Raw genomic sequence first — 19260 nt, 5'->3', positions numbered from 1 at the left:
CAAGATAACACAGTTATCCTAGGGGAGGTGGACCTTGGGGTATAATATTCAATTGCAGTTGCTTTTCAATTCACAGACTAAGGGAAGCAATAACAGTAACTTATTGTAGGCTAACACAGTTACACGCAAGGTAAATAAAACCGATACTAAAAGCAACTGAAAGGCAGGTGTAACCTAAGACTCTTTTTGTGTCTGCCTAAAACAGACCAAGGAAAGCAAAACCCAGTGTTACACTGTATGAATGACCCAAAGTTATTCTATGTAGGTAAAACCTAAGGCAGACTTTTTCTGGACAAGCTAACAGCAAGTCAGGGGAAACAAAACCCAGTTGGGGGACACGTATACAATTATCCTTACACAAATAATAAAGTGAAACCAACAGCATTTTAAAAAAAAAGTTTTTTTTATTTGTTTGCTTGTATTTAAAAATTTTACAAAAGTAGAAGAAGTAAACGAAGGTCACATCAGCTGGCTAGTTTCTTGATGTGTGATCCTCGGCTTACATTCCCTTTTCAGTTTTTCCTAAACAGGATTGGTTCAGTTTCCTTCTAATTCCTTGTTGGTCTTCTGCCTATCCAGCGCAATTGCTTTAAAGAAGCCTACTAAAGAAATAACCCAATTAGGCTTTTCACCACTTGTCAGTCGGTGCCACCACTCCTGTTCGTCATAAACGTATAAGTCTTTGAACAGGTGGCTTAACCATCTCGATCGTTCCTTCGCAAGGCGTGAGCAAGATAGCAACAGGTGTTTTCTCATCTCTACCTGATTATCCTGAGTACAGAAGCGACAATTGTTTGAAACCGTCTGCTTCCTGATCGTTAGGATCTCGTTTGTGCTGAGTAGGTTCAATCGAAATCTCATGAAGCTTGCTCTTAGATCTTTACTCAGAGATTTTAGAAGATAATGTAGAGTCTCGTTTAATCTTTTCGGATTGTGTGGGAAATCCTTTGTCAGAGGACTTTTTCCAGCCGCTGACTGTGTTTCAATCCAGTCCATTTCTAGAATTTTCTTATTTACTTTTACTGGGTTGGAGATGAATTCCTCCTCGGAACTGCCAATTTCTTCCAGTAGGCTCCTGTTTTTTAATCTCCAGGCTCTCGGGGTTTTACTTTCGCCATTCATCATTGCGGTGTTAAGTATCTCCAGCGTTCGGTTTGAATTAGGTTGTATTAGCTTCCGATATAGCATCAAACCGTTTCTTTCGACTATTACTTTAAGAGATGACAAGCTCAATTCTTTTCGAATCAACGACATTGAGGTTGATTTGGGCAGGTTCAAGACTTCGCGCCAAAAGACGCCCTCAAGCCTAGTCCCAATGGAGTGAGGAAGAGATGGCATTGCTTCAGCTCCATAGACAATGCTTGGATCACTTTAGTTCTGAAGAATTTCAGAGTTGGCAAGAGTGAAAATCTGCCGAACTTTCTATTCATGATTTTCGTCTGAACTGTTAACGATCTCATCTTGATTTTTAAGTGATCTTGCATCGGTATCTCTGGGCGACTGTTACTCAGTATAATCCCTAGAAACCAACAGCATTACTTTTGTGGAAGAGGCACAACCAATTCAAACGTGAGCAGAATAACCTTATATATACTTTCCAGAATAGCAGAACATTTCTAAGGTAAGTAAACTAACCTTTTATATACTTTCCAGAAAGGGGAGAACATAATTTCCTATAATGTGAAGACAGTTTGAATCTTCTAATGAAGTCTAGGTAAGCTTTTCAAATCAGTTTAAATGTTCAACAAATTACTTCCACCAGCCTTTAATGGTAAGTTTGTCTGTGTTACATTTATTTGTCTGTGTTACATTTATTTAAAATGAGAAAGGGGATACTCAAAAAGTTGTGAGAGGATACATTTCAAAAGACACTATGGAGAGCCCAAAAAATCACACCCATAAAAAGCGTAAAATATCCTGTGTGTGTGTGGAAAAAGGTTCCCACTCACAGAGGTATAAAAAGATAATCATAATCCACCAGTAAAAGTAGATGTTGAGGAAGTTCTGGGGTTGACAAAGGTCAGGAAGATTTATCATTACTATGAAAATCTTACCTAACTGAGGCCATCAGCGCAAGTGCCATGGATTGCATGTGTGCATGGGGTTTGGGTCTAGCAGAGGGTTTTACAGACACCAAGCCTCAGTGTATCTTTCACAGATGGTAAATATCCATTTGCATATCAGTCTTTCTCCCACCCAAATGGCAGTTTAGCACCTATGTGCTAGGGCAATTGTCTTCTGAACAATGGTACCAATAGCAACCACAGACAGGTGTCTTTTAGACTAGAAGTATCATAAATGAAGGAAAGGTAAAATATATACATTAATGCATCATAAACCCGATTATATCAGCGTAAATAAATAATTTGTAATACATTATCTAGCATTGAAATTGTACGTGTAATAGCATTTGATTGTTTCTATATAATGTCCAAACATTGGGGAACATATCTAAAATGTTATTGTGAGCAGATTTTGAAGACAGCTACAAATCATTTAAATCTCGAAGTCAACCATCAACAAGTTCCGATTTTGGAGGACAGGGTTAGTTTGCAATGTTTTGTGGCATTGTATGTCCTGGGAAGAAAATCAGCATCCATTCCATGAGTATGCGTGGCCAACACAGTCTATGTCAGATCTTTCACAAATTCAAAATCCATTTCCAGGTATATTGGCTTGGCCACCCATTGGTTGCCTTGATTTGTAAAGGCCATGAGGTAACAAAGCATCCCAAATGTTCCTGCAGTTTTCGTTTGTTCCCTCCCAACATTCTCATTGTGCGCAAGCACAGTTAGTCTTGTTCTGGCTTCCATACAATCTATGCCGAGATGCAACCTTTTGGGCCTGTACTTTAGTCACATATTATGGAACACCTCCAAATCTCCAGTATGACTGAATTCTGTGAGTCCCTTCAGGTCTCTTGAAAGTGTTTTATAGTACACAATCTTCTCAAGTGCTTTGTGTGGAGGGGAACATGGTACCAACCACTTAATTTTTCGTTCCTGCTCATTCGATAAAGGTCCATGTGCACATTCGTGGAAATGCTGGTTTTCTGTCCATGAGTGTGCGTTGGAACAGTGGTGCATCAATGAACGCCATTTTTCAAGTAGAATGTCTAAATATTCATCACAAGTTTTGGAGCTCCACCAAAGATGGTTGCTGCTAGACTGACAGCACTTTAAAAGGTTTTCCGAACCCTTTTTTTTTTTTACCAGCAGCTGCAATTTTTTCATTGATTGGTTTGGCAACGTGCCTGTCAGTGGCTCGAACATCTGGAATCCAGGGGAATGCAAATAGACCTGATCAGGTCTATTTGCATTCCCCTGGATTCCAGATGTTCGATGGATTTAATGAAACCATATTTCTCCATGGCCACAGACGATGTACATTCAGACACCTGCACGATAACCAAACTCAGAATTTGTTTACTTTCCATGTCTTGAAAGTGGTTTGTGCAGTACTTAGTGGAAAATCCTGGACTGTCAGACTGTCCGTCGCCAGCTTGCCTGACACGTTTGCCAGAGAATGTATTTATTTATTTATTTATTCACATTTGTTAAGCGCACATCAGACCGAAGGCATTGTGGCTCTGGTTACAGTGTTTCTTAAACTTAGTTACAGGCAGTTGTACCCTTGGTTACATTGGGTAATGGTTATGCTTGAGTACTTGTACATAGAGATAGTAGTGGTGGTCAGGTGCACAAGTTAGTTGAAGAGAGCAGTTTTAAGTTGTTTCCCGAAAGGAGAGGAGGGATGTTTCTGCTCTGAGGTTGGTGGGCAATGCGTTCCAAAGCTTAGGTGCCAGGTAGGGGAAGCCTATATCTCCGGCCTTGGATCTATTGATGCGTGGTATGGTGAGACAGTTGGCGTATGTGGATCTGGTGGGTCTTGTGGATTGGGATCTAGACAGCATGTCAGATAGGTAGGATGGTGCTGTGAGGTTGATGCATTTATGCGTAGTGGTCAGGATTTTGAAAGCAATCCTGTCCTTAACTGGGAGCCAGTGGACGGCTTTCCTGGCTAGGGTGATGTGCTCTCTTTTTGGTATGCTAAGAGCCGCTCTAAGAGCATTATTTTGGGTGGTTTGGAGCCTTGCTAAGTTGTTCTTGGAGGTGCTGGCTAGGAGCGCGTTGCAGTAGTCCAGTTTGGCTCCAATAGTGGCTCTAGCGATGGACAGGCAGTTATCTTTTGTAAGGAACGGTTTTATTGCATTGATGAGTTTAGTGCTCAGTGCAGAAGCCAAGACTATTACACTTACTTGTTTATCCATAGATAAGGTGGCATCTATGTGAACACCTAGTGTTTTAACTGATGATAGGACTGGGATAGTGCAGTTGTCTATGTTAAAGTTAGTGTAGAGTGGGTTGAGGCTGGCAAGGGTGGGCTCTGGCCTAAGATGAGGATTTCAGTTTTGTCCCCATTCAAGCAGAGGCCATTGGTGGCCATCCAGGCTTATATGGTGGAGTACATTAGTTGGAGGGAAGTGGAGTCTTGATGATAGTTACCAGTCGGGCAGGAGTATCTGTGTGTCGTCAGCATAGTTCGTGTAGGTGATCCCCATAGCGTCCAGTTTGTCGAATAGGGGCTTGGTAAAGAGGTTGTATAGCGTTGGTGCCGTGCAGGAGCCTTGAGGAACCCCACAGTGGATGATGGATGGTGCAGCATGAGCTATGTTAGAGAAGACTTTCATAGCTCTGCCTTGGAGGAAGGAAGTTACCCATGAGGCCGCGTCCTTGGAAAAGTGTGCTGCGTGTGTTAGATGGTTGGTGAGAGTGTCGTGATCTACTAGGTCAAATGCTGCTGATAGGTTGAGGAGGAGGAGGAGGAGGAGGGCGGGCTTGCCCTTGTCTAGGATGTTAGTGATTTCGTTTTTTTAAGTCTAGAAGGGCAGTTTCGGTTCTATGTCCCTTACGGAATCCAGATTGCCTCTTCCTTAGAATTGCGTTTGATTCCAGGTAGTGTTGGATCTGTATATGGGCGGCTTTGTCAAGTAATTTTAGAAGGAATGGAACTGTGGTTATGGGGCGATAGTTGTTAGGGTTTGCGGGGTCAAGTGTGTTTTTTTTAGGCGGGGGCGCTCCCAGGCCTTTTGAGGGTGTCTGGGACAATGCCTGACCTAAATGATGCATTAATGAACGCTGTGATGAGAGGAGCGAGCTGCTCAGCACATTCTTTGATGATTTTTGGGGGGCATATGTCACCCTTACAGAGTGAGGGTTTGAGATGTTGAAGGATGTTGATAGTCTCAGTATTGGTGATTTCGGAGAAAGTGAACTTGGGAATGTTGATGGCTTTGAGACTATGATTCATATGTGCGTATGAACTTTGCTTAGGTAAGGAGTTGTAGTGGTGTGATATCTTCTTTTGGAGGAGGTTTATTTTTTCTAGCATGGCTGTTTGTATGCCTGTGCACCAGGCCTCGTCCTTGATGATCTCATCTGGGCAAGTGGGCGGTATGGTTAGTTCTTTAAAGATACAGAATAGCTCTTTAGATTGAGAGTTGGCCGCAGTGATGCGTTGGTTGTAGGCTTCGGATTTGGCTAGGAATGTACTGTCCATTGACAGCTGTTCTAGTTTCCAGGGACGACTAATAGCGGGGAGTAAGAATTCCCTCTGATATTTGTAGAACTGGGTTTTAGCAAGGAACTCAAGTCCCACAAATTGACAGAAATTGGAAATCTTACTGAAAGTCGATCTACTGAACAGTAAAGCTGCTGAACACAGTACATTTCCAGCAGGCACTTTGCTGAGCATTGGTTGAGCAGACCATGAAAATGTATTATGGAGGTGGACACAGCTGGCCTGGAGTTTCAGGTTGGTGCCTTGTAATGCACAAGACACATTCACCAATGGCTCCCCGCTTATGTTCCCTCATAATTTATGATCACATTTCAGCATGTGTACAATCTCTTGCAGGCAGCTGTCGAATACAATATATTTTTGCTCTTTTACTAGCCAATCGTCCAGCAATACTGTGTTTTGCGACTCAAAGGGGGTGGAAAATTCCCCCAAACTAGGCAAACTGAAGTTGAGATCTTGAGCAAATTCCTCGGTCAATTGTGTTGAAGCTTCAGCCGTTGTTAGTTCAGGCTGTGATCTTCCCGCATGTATTGGAGAAACCGGTAACATTGAATGTTTGTTGGAACATTTTGAGAGGGGGTAGATTGTGTCAAAGGGTCTGCAAGCAATTGCAATGCGTCTTCATTGTCTTCCGTTTCATCAGGGCAAGTTTGCACAAAGTAGCAATGATCCATGGTAACTTTGCATGGTTCGCAGGTGAGATTCCATTCATTTTCCAGCCACTGGACATATGCATCACAAGTCTGAATATTGACTGTACCCACCATGTGCCTCAAATAGTAGTTGCTGCATTGTGAAATCCGTTTGGCAAGCGACATCTTTGGTTTCAGTTGCTGTCTGAGTCTTAATACTCCTCTCCCTTCTTGGCCGCCAACAGATTTATAGAAAAACATCCTCAATGTATAGCACACTTACAGAAGATAGGATTTTCCAACTAAAAACATATGACTAAAACATCTGCATAAAACCTTCTCCAAAATAAACTGGTTCATTCTTTACCCTTGTTTTCTTAATTCGCTTTGAAAACCGTGGCCTTCTCTTTGCCGACCGCAACATCAAGCTGAAAAAAGAGCATTTTATATGGTTTAAATCAAGCAAATTTAATTTCCACTCAAACAAACATATCTACAAACGGAACCAACTTGATGGACTTGAAAATATGACAACATTATAAAAATGTATTCCTAATGCGGTGTGATTCCCAATTGTATTTCATATCAGGTTATGTATACCTCTGGACCATGTGCCCCTTCTAATTCCACATCTTGAATACATTCCTTGAATACAATAATCATTAAAAAAAGAAAAATGTCAATCGTACTGAAAATTTGAATCTTTCATCGCACAGAGCACTTCCGCACAAAGTAATTTAAAATTATTACGAACCAAATACTATAAGGTTTGTTGTCACAGCACAAATAGAACATTTGTATGAACATACCATCGAAAACAGTGTATGTGATTTGGTCATAATATATATTTCAGATTTCACCTGATAACCTTCCGAGATGACACATGGACTTGATCTGAGATCACCCTGTAAAACATAGTGATTATAATGTTGCCTTCAAAAGTAGTTTGCTTTGTAATGTTTCCTTTGTAATCTATTCTGCATTGGGGAGGAAGTTTGACGTTAGAACCAATATCAGAAAGCTTTGAAACAGTGCAAGGTTACATGCATTTCAGTCTCAAAGTATATCCTTTCTAGGATTTACTTTCATTCTAGCCAGGAAACTGTAAGTTCTCCAGCATGGGGTCTGGCATGGATTCACATGCTCATGAATATACCCTGTCGTCAGGCTGGGAATCCTCAGTAAAATAAAAAAAAAGTTTAACTTTCGTTTGTAAACTGTCTTTCTCAGGTAAACCAATCACTGATCTCTGGGTCATACTGCCCCCAGCCAATGACTGCCCTCTCCCTAAACCCCTCCACTGGCAGCCATCTTCAGAATTTTACCGCACGTTCAAGTGTTGAGAGTCCTCTAGCCAGGAAACTGTAAGTATGCATACCTCATACTCTGGACCTGTTGCAAAGGAGGAGATGATTGTAGTCAGAGTTCCAGCATCCCCCTATAACATAGTACTTGTTTTAATACGGATGAAAAAGCAAAATGAAACTGAAAAAATTAGATGCAGATGATGGTTCATACTGAGAGACACCCATACATGCCACTATGTGTAAATAACCAATAGTATACATAATAATGTTCAATATGTTGAAATTCCAACATAACACATGCATGTAGTTCATTTGCATATAAAGGACTAGTACAATATAATTAATTGATAGACGAGTGAGGTTGATGTTGACCCCGGAAAAGTGATTGATGCAGAATCTTGCTCCTTCATTTTCAGTACATTGTCAGAAAATAGTACAATGGAAAAGGTAAATCTGTATTAGAAATGTGGCCACTTCGAACGCTCGGTCGGGCTCACCATTGGGATACTTGATGGTCGGTGGTTTCATCACTGGTGAAGGTCTGTGCTTCCATCAGTGTGCTCTATGTAAGGAAGGACATGTCAACCAACACATTTCGAAAACATTATGCTACTTTTAAAGGGCACTATGGACGTTTTTACTGCAGGTCACATTTCACTGATTTATTTGAGGCCCCCGAAAGCAGGGATAATGTATACTAAAGTGAAACATTTTAGAATTCTGATGAATCTGGTAACTATGGAGACTTTAGTAATACAACTTTGATGGAAATAAACACTGAAAACTCTAAATCGTTCATGAAGTTACCTTTTCCTTACACTACTAATAACTCGAGAGATCATAGAGAATACGTATTTATGCAGACCATCGTCCTATATACCAACAAACATAACAAATTCATCGTCCACTACTCACCTGAGCCAGCGTGTGCCGAAATTGATTCAGAATTGCATTTGAAAGCAATTTATGAAGAATTCTGGATCGATGCTTTTTTGTGTACTTTGATTGTTCGTACTTATCGTCGGTGATGTGCAGGCTGCAGGGGTGGAATCAATTGGCCCTCAAGTCTCGCAATACAGTCTGGGCTATACTTTCAATCTCGTCCGCTGGAAAAACGCAATTTGTAATCCATCTTCTTATTAAATCAATATCCTTCAGAAATGTATGCAGCACTGTGCCCTGAGTTTTGTCATGGCTCACAGAAGGGCAACTGATAACGATACATGAAGGCATTCTTGAAAAGTCTGTAAGATCTGTATACAAAAATATAATTATTGCAAATAGTACTGCATCGATGTGAATAAAGGAATTATAACACAGCTTTGTATGTAAAGTTTCTTTTAAATAAAGAAAGAAAACCTGTGTAGCCTAGTCGAATGAACACAGCAATAACATTCTTACAGAGTCGATTGCTATGCAGCAAATCGTAACGTGTTACTCGTCCATTGAATGAACTTTCAAGCATCAAAAGAAACCATGCTTGCAAAGATGAACCACGGAAGATTCCATTCTATTACAATGCACAGTGATGCAATGTGCTATTTACCGAGATCAAAATACATCAAACATTCAATAATGGTGAAATCTTTGAGATAAATGAACATTAGAATACTGGGTACATTAGATGTAAATAGATAGAAACTTTCCGACATTGATAGATGAACATAGAGAAGCAAATAGGTGACCTACCCTTACTTGGACAATCAAATGAGCTGATTCAGCAAGCAGGGGAACAAGTACCCGTGGAACAGGTAGCTCGATGACGATATACCTTGTAGATCTCAGAGATGTTCTCCTCGTACATGTCAGGTGTTTATAAAGGCTTAGAAAAGTGGGTGTGGATGTGAATGTGTGATGTATTTGTCAGCACCCACTCAGCCTCAATGCCAATGTTTCACATCTGACATACCCCCCACCCAGCCCCCTTGTGAGCGCACAGGCTTAGGCCTGCTGATGCTGCCTATAGGGCAATAGGGCCAGGGTTGATCCACAATTGCAAAATGCTTGTGTGGGTCATTTTTTGAATGAAAGTGGCCAACTTTTTTGGGCCATGTGGGCCAGTTTGATGGGTTACTTCAATATGCAGCTAGTAGTAGTGAACACTGTTGCTGAATATATATATTTTTTAAATGAACAATTTGCATCACCTTTTCATCAAAATACTCACCTTTGGGTAATATTCAGACGGTGTCTGAAAAGGAATGAATAGCGACTTTGAACTGTGTGCCACGTTTTCATTGGTGCCCAAGACAAATTTATAACCAAGTACAACCCTGTTCATTGGTGCCAACTGCCATTGATACTAGGGAGGAGGATGGATGCGGACAAGGTGAGCGCAAAAGTCCTGGAACACTGCTCGACAGACAAAAAGATTTGTTGATTGCAATGGCGGGGTCTTGAAGAGGGGAGTCAGGAGACACTGGGTCTGGCCTGGCCATGTGGACAACGGATATCACAGAATATGGGATGCATTCTTTGAGTATAGTCGCGGCCACATCAGATTACAAAAGTGAACACCCATTCAAGCCAGAACTGTTTAGGCCTTAGAGAAATAGTGTTGTTCAGTTGAAAGTGAAAGACACGTGCGCGATGAACACTTTGATTTGCAATAAGCGAGAGAAATGTATTCAATTTACACACTAAATTCATTTGTCAGTAATCGATCGTAGTTACGACAATGTAGGAGAACAACATAATATGTTAGTTGTCTCGGTGGTCAAAATTACATCACATCTAGAGTATACTTGTTACATAGATTGCGAGGACGAACTTATGCGTGAAGTTCGTGCATAAACACCATCATAATCCTCAACACGGACCTTGTGAGGCAGGCTGCCCTGAAGTCATACAGTTCAGTAATGCATAGAGGTGGTGTGTCTTCTTCGGCTATGCAGGCCGAGCATCCAGAGCTTTCTTGGCAGCAGCAGTTCTCCACCTCGGTTGGCATCAACTCACAATGTTTGCAGGTAAACCAGGTGGAAGCATCCTCTATGTGACTAGGCTCAGGCTCATGCTCCGGTGATTCATCTTCCCAACTATTGTCTGAGTCCCCATCATTTCTGCTTCTTTCTCTTTCCCTTAGTTCCTCTTTGGAGTACTCCGGCTCGTACTGGTAGGGCTGTATTGTTGCTATTATATGACAAATATTTAAATAAAACAAAAGTACCCAAGTTCTGCTAGTGTAAGTACCTGTTCGCTGGGCTTCGTTCTAGGAAGATAGCTGAACAGAGCAGAAACGAGTCACGGGCGATCAACAGTAAATACAGTGAAACGATTGAAAAAGCAATGTTGTCTGCTCAGAAAGGGTCTGTTTATACTTGTTGAGGAAAGAAGCGTCTTGGCATTTCCGTGGAGACACATCAATAGCTTGCGCACAGAGAACGTTGACACAAGACGTGCAATGATGTTGTGAAAAGGGGCGCAAGTGTCTAGTGATGTCAGCTTCATGGGGGGTGATATGATTTAGTGCCGCAAGGCACTTGATCTTAGGGCGATGCATCAATGGATAAGATTAGAACAAGATGGCTGCGCCCAACCCTTTGCTTTCGCAGGTGTAAAAGTGATGAAAACTAAGGTAAGATGTATAGGAAAAAATCGATTACAGTATGCTTAAAAATACATGCCTGAACGATTGGACAATACAATTTTTGAGCGAACTTCCCCTTTAAGCAGTTTGTTAAAGAGAGTGAAAGGGTACAGTGGAAGAACAATGTGTAGTCCCACACAATAGTCCAGCTTACTGAGCACCATAGTGGAGATGAAACGTTTTTCAGAGTGATGGGTGAGGTGCTGGCAATTATTTCTAATGTTGAGAAGGTTGAGCATAGCTGTGGTGGCTCTGATGAACTGGTAGAGTTTCAGGTTGTTATCAAAAAGCACCCCTAGATGGAGAGTCATTGACAGGGTGAGGAGGACTGGGGGAAAAGAGATAGAAGAGAGATGGTTACTTAGAAGGGTTTGGTGGTACAGATTGGACCACAAGCCACTTTGATTTCCTTCATCTTACACTTTTACAGCTCACTGCGGGATTTGCTTTTGTTTTTTTGCTCAACAGATTTGACCTCTTTGAAGGATGCTGACACAGTGTTGATTAATATGAAATTTCCCAGCGGAGCCATTGTTAGTCTTGACATCAGTCAACACTGCACCAAAAGCTGTGATCAGAGGCTGGAGGTATTGTGCTTTCTCTACTTTAACACTCCAAGATTCCATGCACCACCTTCATATACAGCAATTTACCTTTTGCCTCTTGCTCCTGGAAATGTCTTTGCTAGCTGTTTTGCCTTTCAAACAACTCACACAATGTCTTTCCGGCTTTCCTTTGATGTCCTCCCAAATCATGCTTACATGTCAGTCATTCACAGTTAACTGTTCTTATATATGCCCTTATATGCTATACATACACTGATAAACCGTGGATGTGACATCCTGCACTGTTGATCCTATCCACATACATTGCATTTATTTTGTATACCTCTCCCCATGGTTTCTCCAGCATTACCTTTTACACAGTTTCACCTGCTTTAGTGAACTATTGCCTTGGATCAGGCTGGCTTGTGAATTTGTCCCACAACAAATAACCCTATGTGCGATTCCATGAGAACTGAAGTAGTTAAAAAAAAAGAAAAAAAAAGAAAGAAATCACTACTAACCACCATTCCCCTTAAAATACACTAAGTATATGTCTGCAGTGTCACTTTGTTTGAAAAGATGTGTGTTAAATGTATATGTGCTTTAATGGCTGCACAAACTTTCTACAGCCGAACTGTATGGGCTGGCCAGCACCAAGTAATTTCAGGGTGGATAAAGTTTCACAAGAAAATGTAAGAATTGTGGAATTTGTGGATCATTTAACTGAATTTAAGTAAGGAGAAATGAAACAGAAGTCGTGGGATGGGTGTAAAAAACAGTATGGAAATATCAAATTAAGGGGATGAGATGAGAAAGAGATGTGGTGAACCAGATGGAGGAGTCGGACAACTTAGTAGCATGTTTAATGAGATTTTATTTAAATAAAAATGAACTTTCTTTGCCTGTTTCTAGGAGGTAAGTTCCCTACCTATTAGAACTAACACTAAGGGTGCTTCTCAAAAAGCAAAATACAAGTCTTCCGTCCCAATCCTAATTGCTAACTGGCCCTACCACTTTAGAAAAACAAACTGAAAGGAGACCAGGAGATGGTCTCTGGGTTAGACTTCTGCCTGGCGTAACAGTTGAGTTCTCGTAATAGTTAATAAATTCACCAACAGTTCAGATCTTTCTTGCAGACCTTAATTCAAAATGGAATGTTCTTTGATACGTTCTCGCGTATGTCAAGTTTCTTGAGAGCAAGTATGTGGCTCTCGGACTCCGTGAAGTCTTAGACTCTCTGGGAGTCTTGTCCACACTCCGGTATAAACTTTATGTAGGGTGTTTGTTCGCTCAGGATACTCAAGTTCCAGTAACCTCACCGGCTTCTCCAGCTGGGATGAAAAATATTTATATTCAGTTCAATTTGGTTCATACGGGGCGCTTGTCCCTTCGGGTTTTCAGGCTCCGAAAAAACCTTGTCCGTTGTCCTTGCTTATATCCAAAGAATTTGTGTCTCTGGTGATCAGATTCATAATGGTGCTTGCCCATTCAGGTTTTTCAGGCTCTTGTAGGATCTTCCAACCTATGCACAAATTGTTTGTATTCCTCTTGTTCTGCTTTAGATAGAGTATTCATTTGCTGCGGCCTCTCAGGCTCCTGTAACCTCACTGGTTCTCTTAATTCAAAGTGTTTGTACTTTCCTTCCCCAGCTTCATACTGGGTGTTTGCTAGTTCAGGCTTCTCAGACTCACGTAACTTAGTAGGTTCTTTTAACCTTGATTCATAGTGTCGGCTCCACTCGACATTCTCTCTGTGGGAGCGTTCGGTTCCCTGGTACTGCGTCCCCTATGCAGTTAACGTCTGCTGAATATGCAGTTCAGGGATTCGTGTCCTCCTCTGCAATCTGGTCTCAGCAACGGTTGCTAGGCCCCTGCCCTACCACGACTTCCTTGCAGTCACGCCACCAGAGGAAACAACGCTTCCCCCTCTCAGCTTGTGCCTCCCTAGCTTTAGGATAGCTTCCAACACCACCGCCGGCTCTGCGGTCTGGCGTGGCTCTGCGTTCTCAGGACGTCTTCTCCGCAGAGGTTCGTCTTTGCCTGGGATTCACTCTCCATCTTGAGTAGGTGTTTTCTCTCCCTTTCTTCGCTCTCGGTTTGATAGCAGAGAACCCAGTCCTCCCTTCGTCCATGTACTCCAATCCAGGTACGGTTCACTTTGCACAGCATCTTCTTCTTAGGCATTGCGCATTGTTGAGCATGGTTGATGGCTTCTCCATGGCGCTTCTCTTTCCCTCCCCGCTACAGCTGTCTCTGTGGTTCTGGACTCACCTCAGTTTTAGGTTTTTTCTTCTCTACTCAAGGGTCATTGGTCTTTTATTCTCTTTCCTGCAACGAGTGGGGGCGTATTGTTCTGTAAAAGTTGTCATATACATAGAAATTTCATCATTAGATCTTGTTACTATGACCTCGAGGAAAATAGATGTATTACCCAGATTACTTACTCCCATATACGCAGATGATATCTCGTGTATAGGAAGTTTACAACAGGAATGGGAGTCCTTGTCCCCTAAAAGGGAGTCACTCCCAGTGAGCGTTCTCTCTTTCTCCTACTTATGAGGGTTCCTTATCTGGGGCCTTGTTGCCGCATCGAATTAGGGTATTTATTTTAGAGTCTTTCTGAGCAATCTGGGACAACCAGTGATGGAATTGTGGGACGTCGCTACCTACGATTAATTGGGCAGGTAGCCTATGAATTACAACAGCTGTTACAGACACCTCTTTCCCCAAGATTGTTATAGGGATTTTGATCACGGGGTGTGTTTTGGTGTGTGCATGGATGCAACAGACGTCCTCCTTTGTGGGTTCTCTCCACCCCAAGGTTATTAATCCTGGTTGTATGGCACATTCTTTGCTCCTGCTATCAAGCTGAGCCCAAACCTTCTGTTGTTGGATGGCGGCAGGTACCCTATAGATGGTTCGGTTCCCTGTGTACAGATAGTTATTTTTGCCTTTTTTTCATGTTTTTCTTCCCTTAGGGAAATAATAAAATGGAGGTTCTCTTCTCAATGTGGGAGGTTGGATTGATGCCTGGGCATATAGGACAGTGGCAAAAGACAGCCTGTGTTTTCCTGTGTCACCCTGATCTTTTTGGGACTTTGTCTGGATGGTGAGGTGGAAGGAGACAGATTTAGGGGACAGCCACTCGTGAGATGTCCGAATTTCCTGCACGAATAACAGGTGTTTCCCCCTTTGTGAGATAAAGATGGAATGACATAATCCCCCATGGTTTCTCCATCGGGAAGATCATTAGATGGTTCATTATCTCAGGGATTCTCTTCCAGATCTTTCTGCCCCACATCTTGGATATACCAGATTGCTCTCACTAGTATGGTGCATCCTCTGAGTTGAGCCGTTCTTCCTCTCCTTCACTTTCCCTGGAAAAGTATTTTGGGTGGAAAGAGAGAAAGGGTGTGGATGTTAGACTCTCAGGATTTCTCCTGTAAATTGGAGGAGGGTTTACAGGGTATTTGGTGATCAGAGATCCCCAGGTTCTCCAGGGAGGCGGTAAGTCCTATCTTGATTCTGGTAGGGTTTGGCACACTCTCCAACTCATTGGGAGTTTGAAAACAATATTTTGGGATTTTTCCCTAAGGTCCTGTCTCACCGGACTTCCTTTACTTTTTACTTTACTTTATTGCATTTATAATGCGCACAATAAACCCATTGGCTTGATGGCGCAGACAAAACATACACACACAAAAAACATAAAGGTGAATGTCATAAGAAATAAATTCAAGATGGAGCAAAGGAATCAACTGTGCAAATAACAGTAATATCTCTCCCCGGAGAAGCCACAAGACAGTGATCAACCACAAATCTGGGAAAATAGGCGAGAACATAGTGGAGAAATTCTCTAAAACGAGTGTAACGTTTAAAGGCTCAAATTACAGTTTGAGGCACCTTTTGGCAGATATTTACAACGTCTAAGAAAAGCAGGTAGTGTGCTAACCCCACAGCCCACTATGATGCAGTCACTATTAGGTTGTGAACACCAATCGCTCTGATCTATTCTGCGAATAATCATTAAGTCAGTACGCCTGACCGCCTCTGGACCTGTTCAGTACGCCTGACCGCCTCTGGACCTGTTCTCTGACGCATCCAGGCAAGGACCTTGTTGCGCAAGGCTTCTTTAGTTTCTTTTTCTTCGGTCTTCCGAATGTTAGTTATGATGATATTTCTCTGATCCATTACAAAGTCATGTGTATTCATGTCCTTTATTAGTGGCTTTTGTGGTTTTTTTTTATTGTAAATTCAGTGAAAGAGCCCCCTTCAGTTTAGTGTTCAAGGCTATGGGCTGTTCGTCCTGTTTGTGTATAGGGTTCAACTCTAGAGGCAGTGACGATGGAAAGGTTTCCTGTGAACCAACTGTGTTGGGGATAAAAGCCTTTTCCTTACAAGTCAAAGCTGCCCCAGAGGGCACCAGAGACACCCTACTACATGAGTCAGTTTGAGTGGCTTGGTCTATCATATCCCTTTGTATAAGGGCTTGGCGGGCAATGTTCACTCTAGGATCCTGTGGTGGAACGTCTGGCTTCATAGGCCCGTCAGTCTGGGTGGCAGTGTTCACCTTTGGTGGCCGTAGACTTGATGCCCAATCAATCAAGGCATCAGCCAACACGCCAGGGTCAAATGGATCATTGCATAATAGTAATTCTTTAGCAATGTTGGCCATAAGCTCAGGCCATTGGGGTGAACCAATAACTCAGATTGAGCTAAATTAGTCATAACCCTCCCTTGGCGAGCAGGGGAATGTGGGGTTGTAAGTATCACAGCCCTCACCGAAAGTGGAGCCTCAAAGGTCAGTACTGGCACCATGTGGTCCATAGGGCTAGTTTTATATGAACTAACCGGGGGTATTTGTGCTCCAAGACCGAACTTCACCATAGGGCTATCCAAATCCTGAGTTGAGCTTAATACTTTGAGGGGAGACAGGGTCTTCAGAAAAGAAAATGTTTATAGCAGTAAGATTACTCTATTTATTTTGCACTGTCAGTCTCCTGCGCTCACTAAGAGCTAAGAACTCCGATACACGATCCCTGTTAGTCACTGGAGAATAGGCCATAGAGCCCACTAAGACCCCCATAGCTGACTTTGTGATGGAATTAGTCCCAGTCTTCTTAAATGCAGCCATCTTAGTATTCATAATAATAGCTAGAAACAAAGTCGCCGTAATCAATGAAATTTAACAGAAATGGATTTTATCAAGAGCAGCGCCGGACTTAAGGCTACACTCCTACAGAAAGGACTGTCACCCCAGCGGCAACAGATCGCCGGACTCTTACCGCACCAAAATGCACCAACATGCACGACAATGTGCCATCCACAGCGGGTCCCAGCAGACACCCCAACGGAGGTGTGCCGCACTCCTCCACGACAACCCTCAAGGACTGCTGATATACCGGGATGCCCAGAATGCCCGAGTTGAAAGGGGGGAAAGGGGAGAAGCAGTGGGATGACTCCACAAAGTCGCGGCACTCCTAGGCTTTGCTTCACCGTGAAACAAACAGCGGACGCCAGCAGCATACAGCACACAGCGGACGTGATGGATTTAGAGAAAAGGACCTAACCTAGTGTCAAGCCGCACGCACAGCCTAGCGCTACCGCCGCTTCTGACACTCCTCTCTTCAGTCTCCTGATTTGATGGATCTTGCAGGAGGACCTCATATAAAAAATATGGCACCAACTCCCCTCTCTGAATTTCGGTGGGTTTGGGAGAGTAGTTAGGAAGATGAGGTGCAACTCTCCTTTACAGTGTAAAAGGGAAAAAACAATCCGGTCTTTCACCAAGGTTTTCCTGGCAGTGTTACGCAGGCCTGCAATCCTGGGTGAATGTCTATGTTTAGACCTAGACTTAGAATAGCGTTGTCCCTCTCAGGTATCCATTGGACACAGGGACTAAAGATCTAATAGTTGATACCCTCTATTTTTCTGAACAGTTTGGATGACTGCTGAAGTCATGACGTGGAAGGTGAGGCCCAATCACAGGTCTTTGGCCAATCAGGGTGTTGAGGTCCTAAACCTACTAGGGAGTGGGTCGACTCCATCCAAGATGTTAGCCAGGATGTCGGATTGATGGATTCTACTGTGTGGGCCAATACTGTGTTGGATTGTCCAAATCCAACTGCTGACACCATATGTTGTGAGCCAGAAGGAGTCGTCGGAAAGCAGGCCTCTGGATAAGCGCGGTACTGTGCCTTTTTACGCATTAAAATCTTGTAAATTCGACACCTTTTTTCTATACGTACCATTTACGCACCAGTTGAGAGCAGAGTGCAATGCAAAGAGCAAGTGACATGATGGGGAACCAGAACACTTCTTTTGATTCTTATCTGCATGGGTGAAATTGCAGGCCATGTAGGACCAGTTCAGAAACAGCACACAGTGAGAATGTTTTCTTTCTGTTCAGCTTCTGCTGTGTTTTAGGTCTGTAGATGCTCATGGAAATGATGTGTTTCATAATACATGCATATTTATTTAGCTAGCATTTTAGAATCATAGCAGTAATAAGATGGAAAACTTAATACAAACCGGAAGTATTCTTTTAACAAACTAATGATGCTTTTTAGTGTATGCTTACTTACATTGCACCAAAGTATTTTTCAGAGTTCCTGTGTGGTATGCATTTATCTATGATATTGACAATGGTGTGTTGTTTATATAGGATTTTCGCCAAAGCGCTGTACATAGAACTTATTTACATAAAATTATCACCCAACCGACGTTGATACTCATTTATGGACCTCAGAAAGATGAAAGGCTGAGCTAGACTTGCCAGGATTCGAACATGCGAAGTGCAGACTACTCAGACATTGCAGCGAGCACTGAACATGCTGAGATATCCTACCAGTGCATGATACATCTATGTGTTGTGTTCATACATGTTAATGTGTGAGAGAAGGTTTTTCACAAATGTAATTACTTGTTTGAAGCTGGACATCTTTGCTACACAACTGTTTTAGTTGTGTTCTATTCATTTTCAAGTTTAATAATGTTCTGGTTGCCTTTCACATACTATTTACACTCTTGCCAAGGCAAATTATGTTTACTCTTCCAATTTAATTTACACTATAATTATTAAAGCAGTGTGTACATTACTGCCATCTCAAAACGTTATCTGGGGCACAGATTATTATGCAATGTCTAGTGTAAGCGTCCATTAATCTTTAACATGCATTCCATGTTGTAAATGGTACTTTGAATGGTTAGGAGCATCAAGGTTCTTGCTCAAGGGTGCTTGGTTGTCATAACAGCCATCGAAGTGGTCATAGCCTCTTTCAAATCAAAAATAAAATGATTACATTTGTAATGAAATTGAAACTAGCTCACTTAAGTGGTCATCCAGATAGGTCTTTAACTGTTTTATGTAGTGCTTCATGCAGGGTTCCTTCAATTTCTAAGCTGTGTGATTATTATTACCTCAGTCGATAGTTTAGTAACTCGGGCCAGCCACCACTTGACCTTGAGATTAGATATAGATTTTAGCATTGAGCACTTGCGCCACTGCACTATTGTATCACAACAGTGGCATACCATTAGTAGAACTAGTTCCAGTCAATGCAGATTTTAACCATCAGACAATTCTACCATCAAACTTCAAAACACAGAATA

General features: G+C 42.2%; 1 protein-coding gene across 4 annotated transcripts in view; it reads left to right on the top strand.

The window, feature by feature from the left end:
* LOC138472193 (inositol 2-dehydrogenase-like) overlaps nt 1-19260 on the top strand; it is a 457962-nt gene that overhangs the window by 352334 nt on the left and 86368 nt on the right. For all 4 annotated transcript variants that reach the window (XM_069610239.1, XM_069610240.1, XM_069610242.1 and 1 more), the window contains one exon: nt 11574-11692. In XM_069610239.1, coding sequence (XP_069466340.1) covers nt 11574-11692 — 119 coding nt within the window. The remainder of the gene's footprint in view (nt 1-11573; nt 11693-19260) is intronic.

The sequence above is a fragment of the Ambystoma mexicanum genome, chromosome 8 (assembly GCF_040938575.1).
Source record: "Ambystoma mexicanum isolate Mex_15411 chromosome 8, UKY_AmexF1_1, whole genome shotgun sequence".
Lineage (NCBI taxonomy): Eukaryota > Metazoa > Chordata > Amphibia > Caudata > Ambystomatidae > Ambystoma > Ambystoma mexicanum.
The sequence above is the reverse complement of the archived record's forward strand: the minus strand, read 5'-3'. Positions and strand labels throughout refer to the sequence as shown.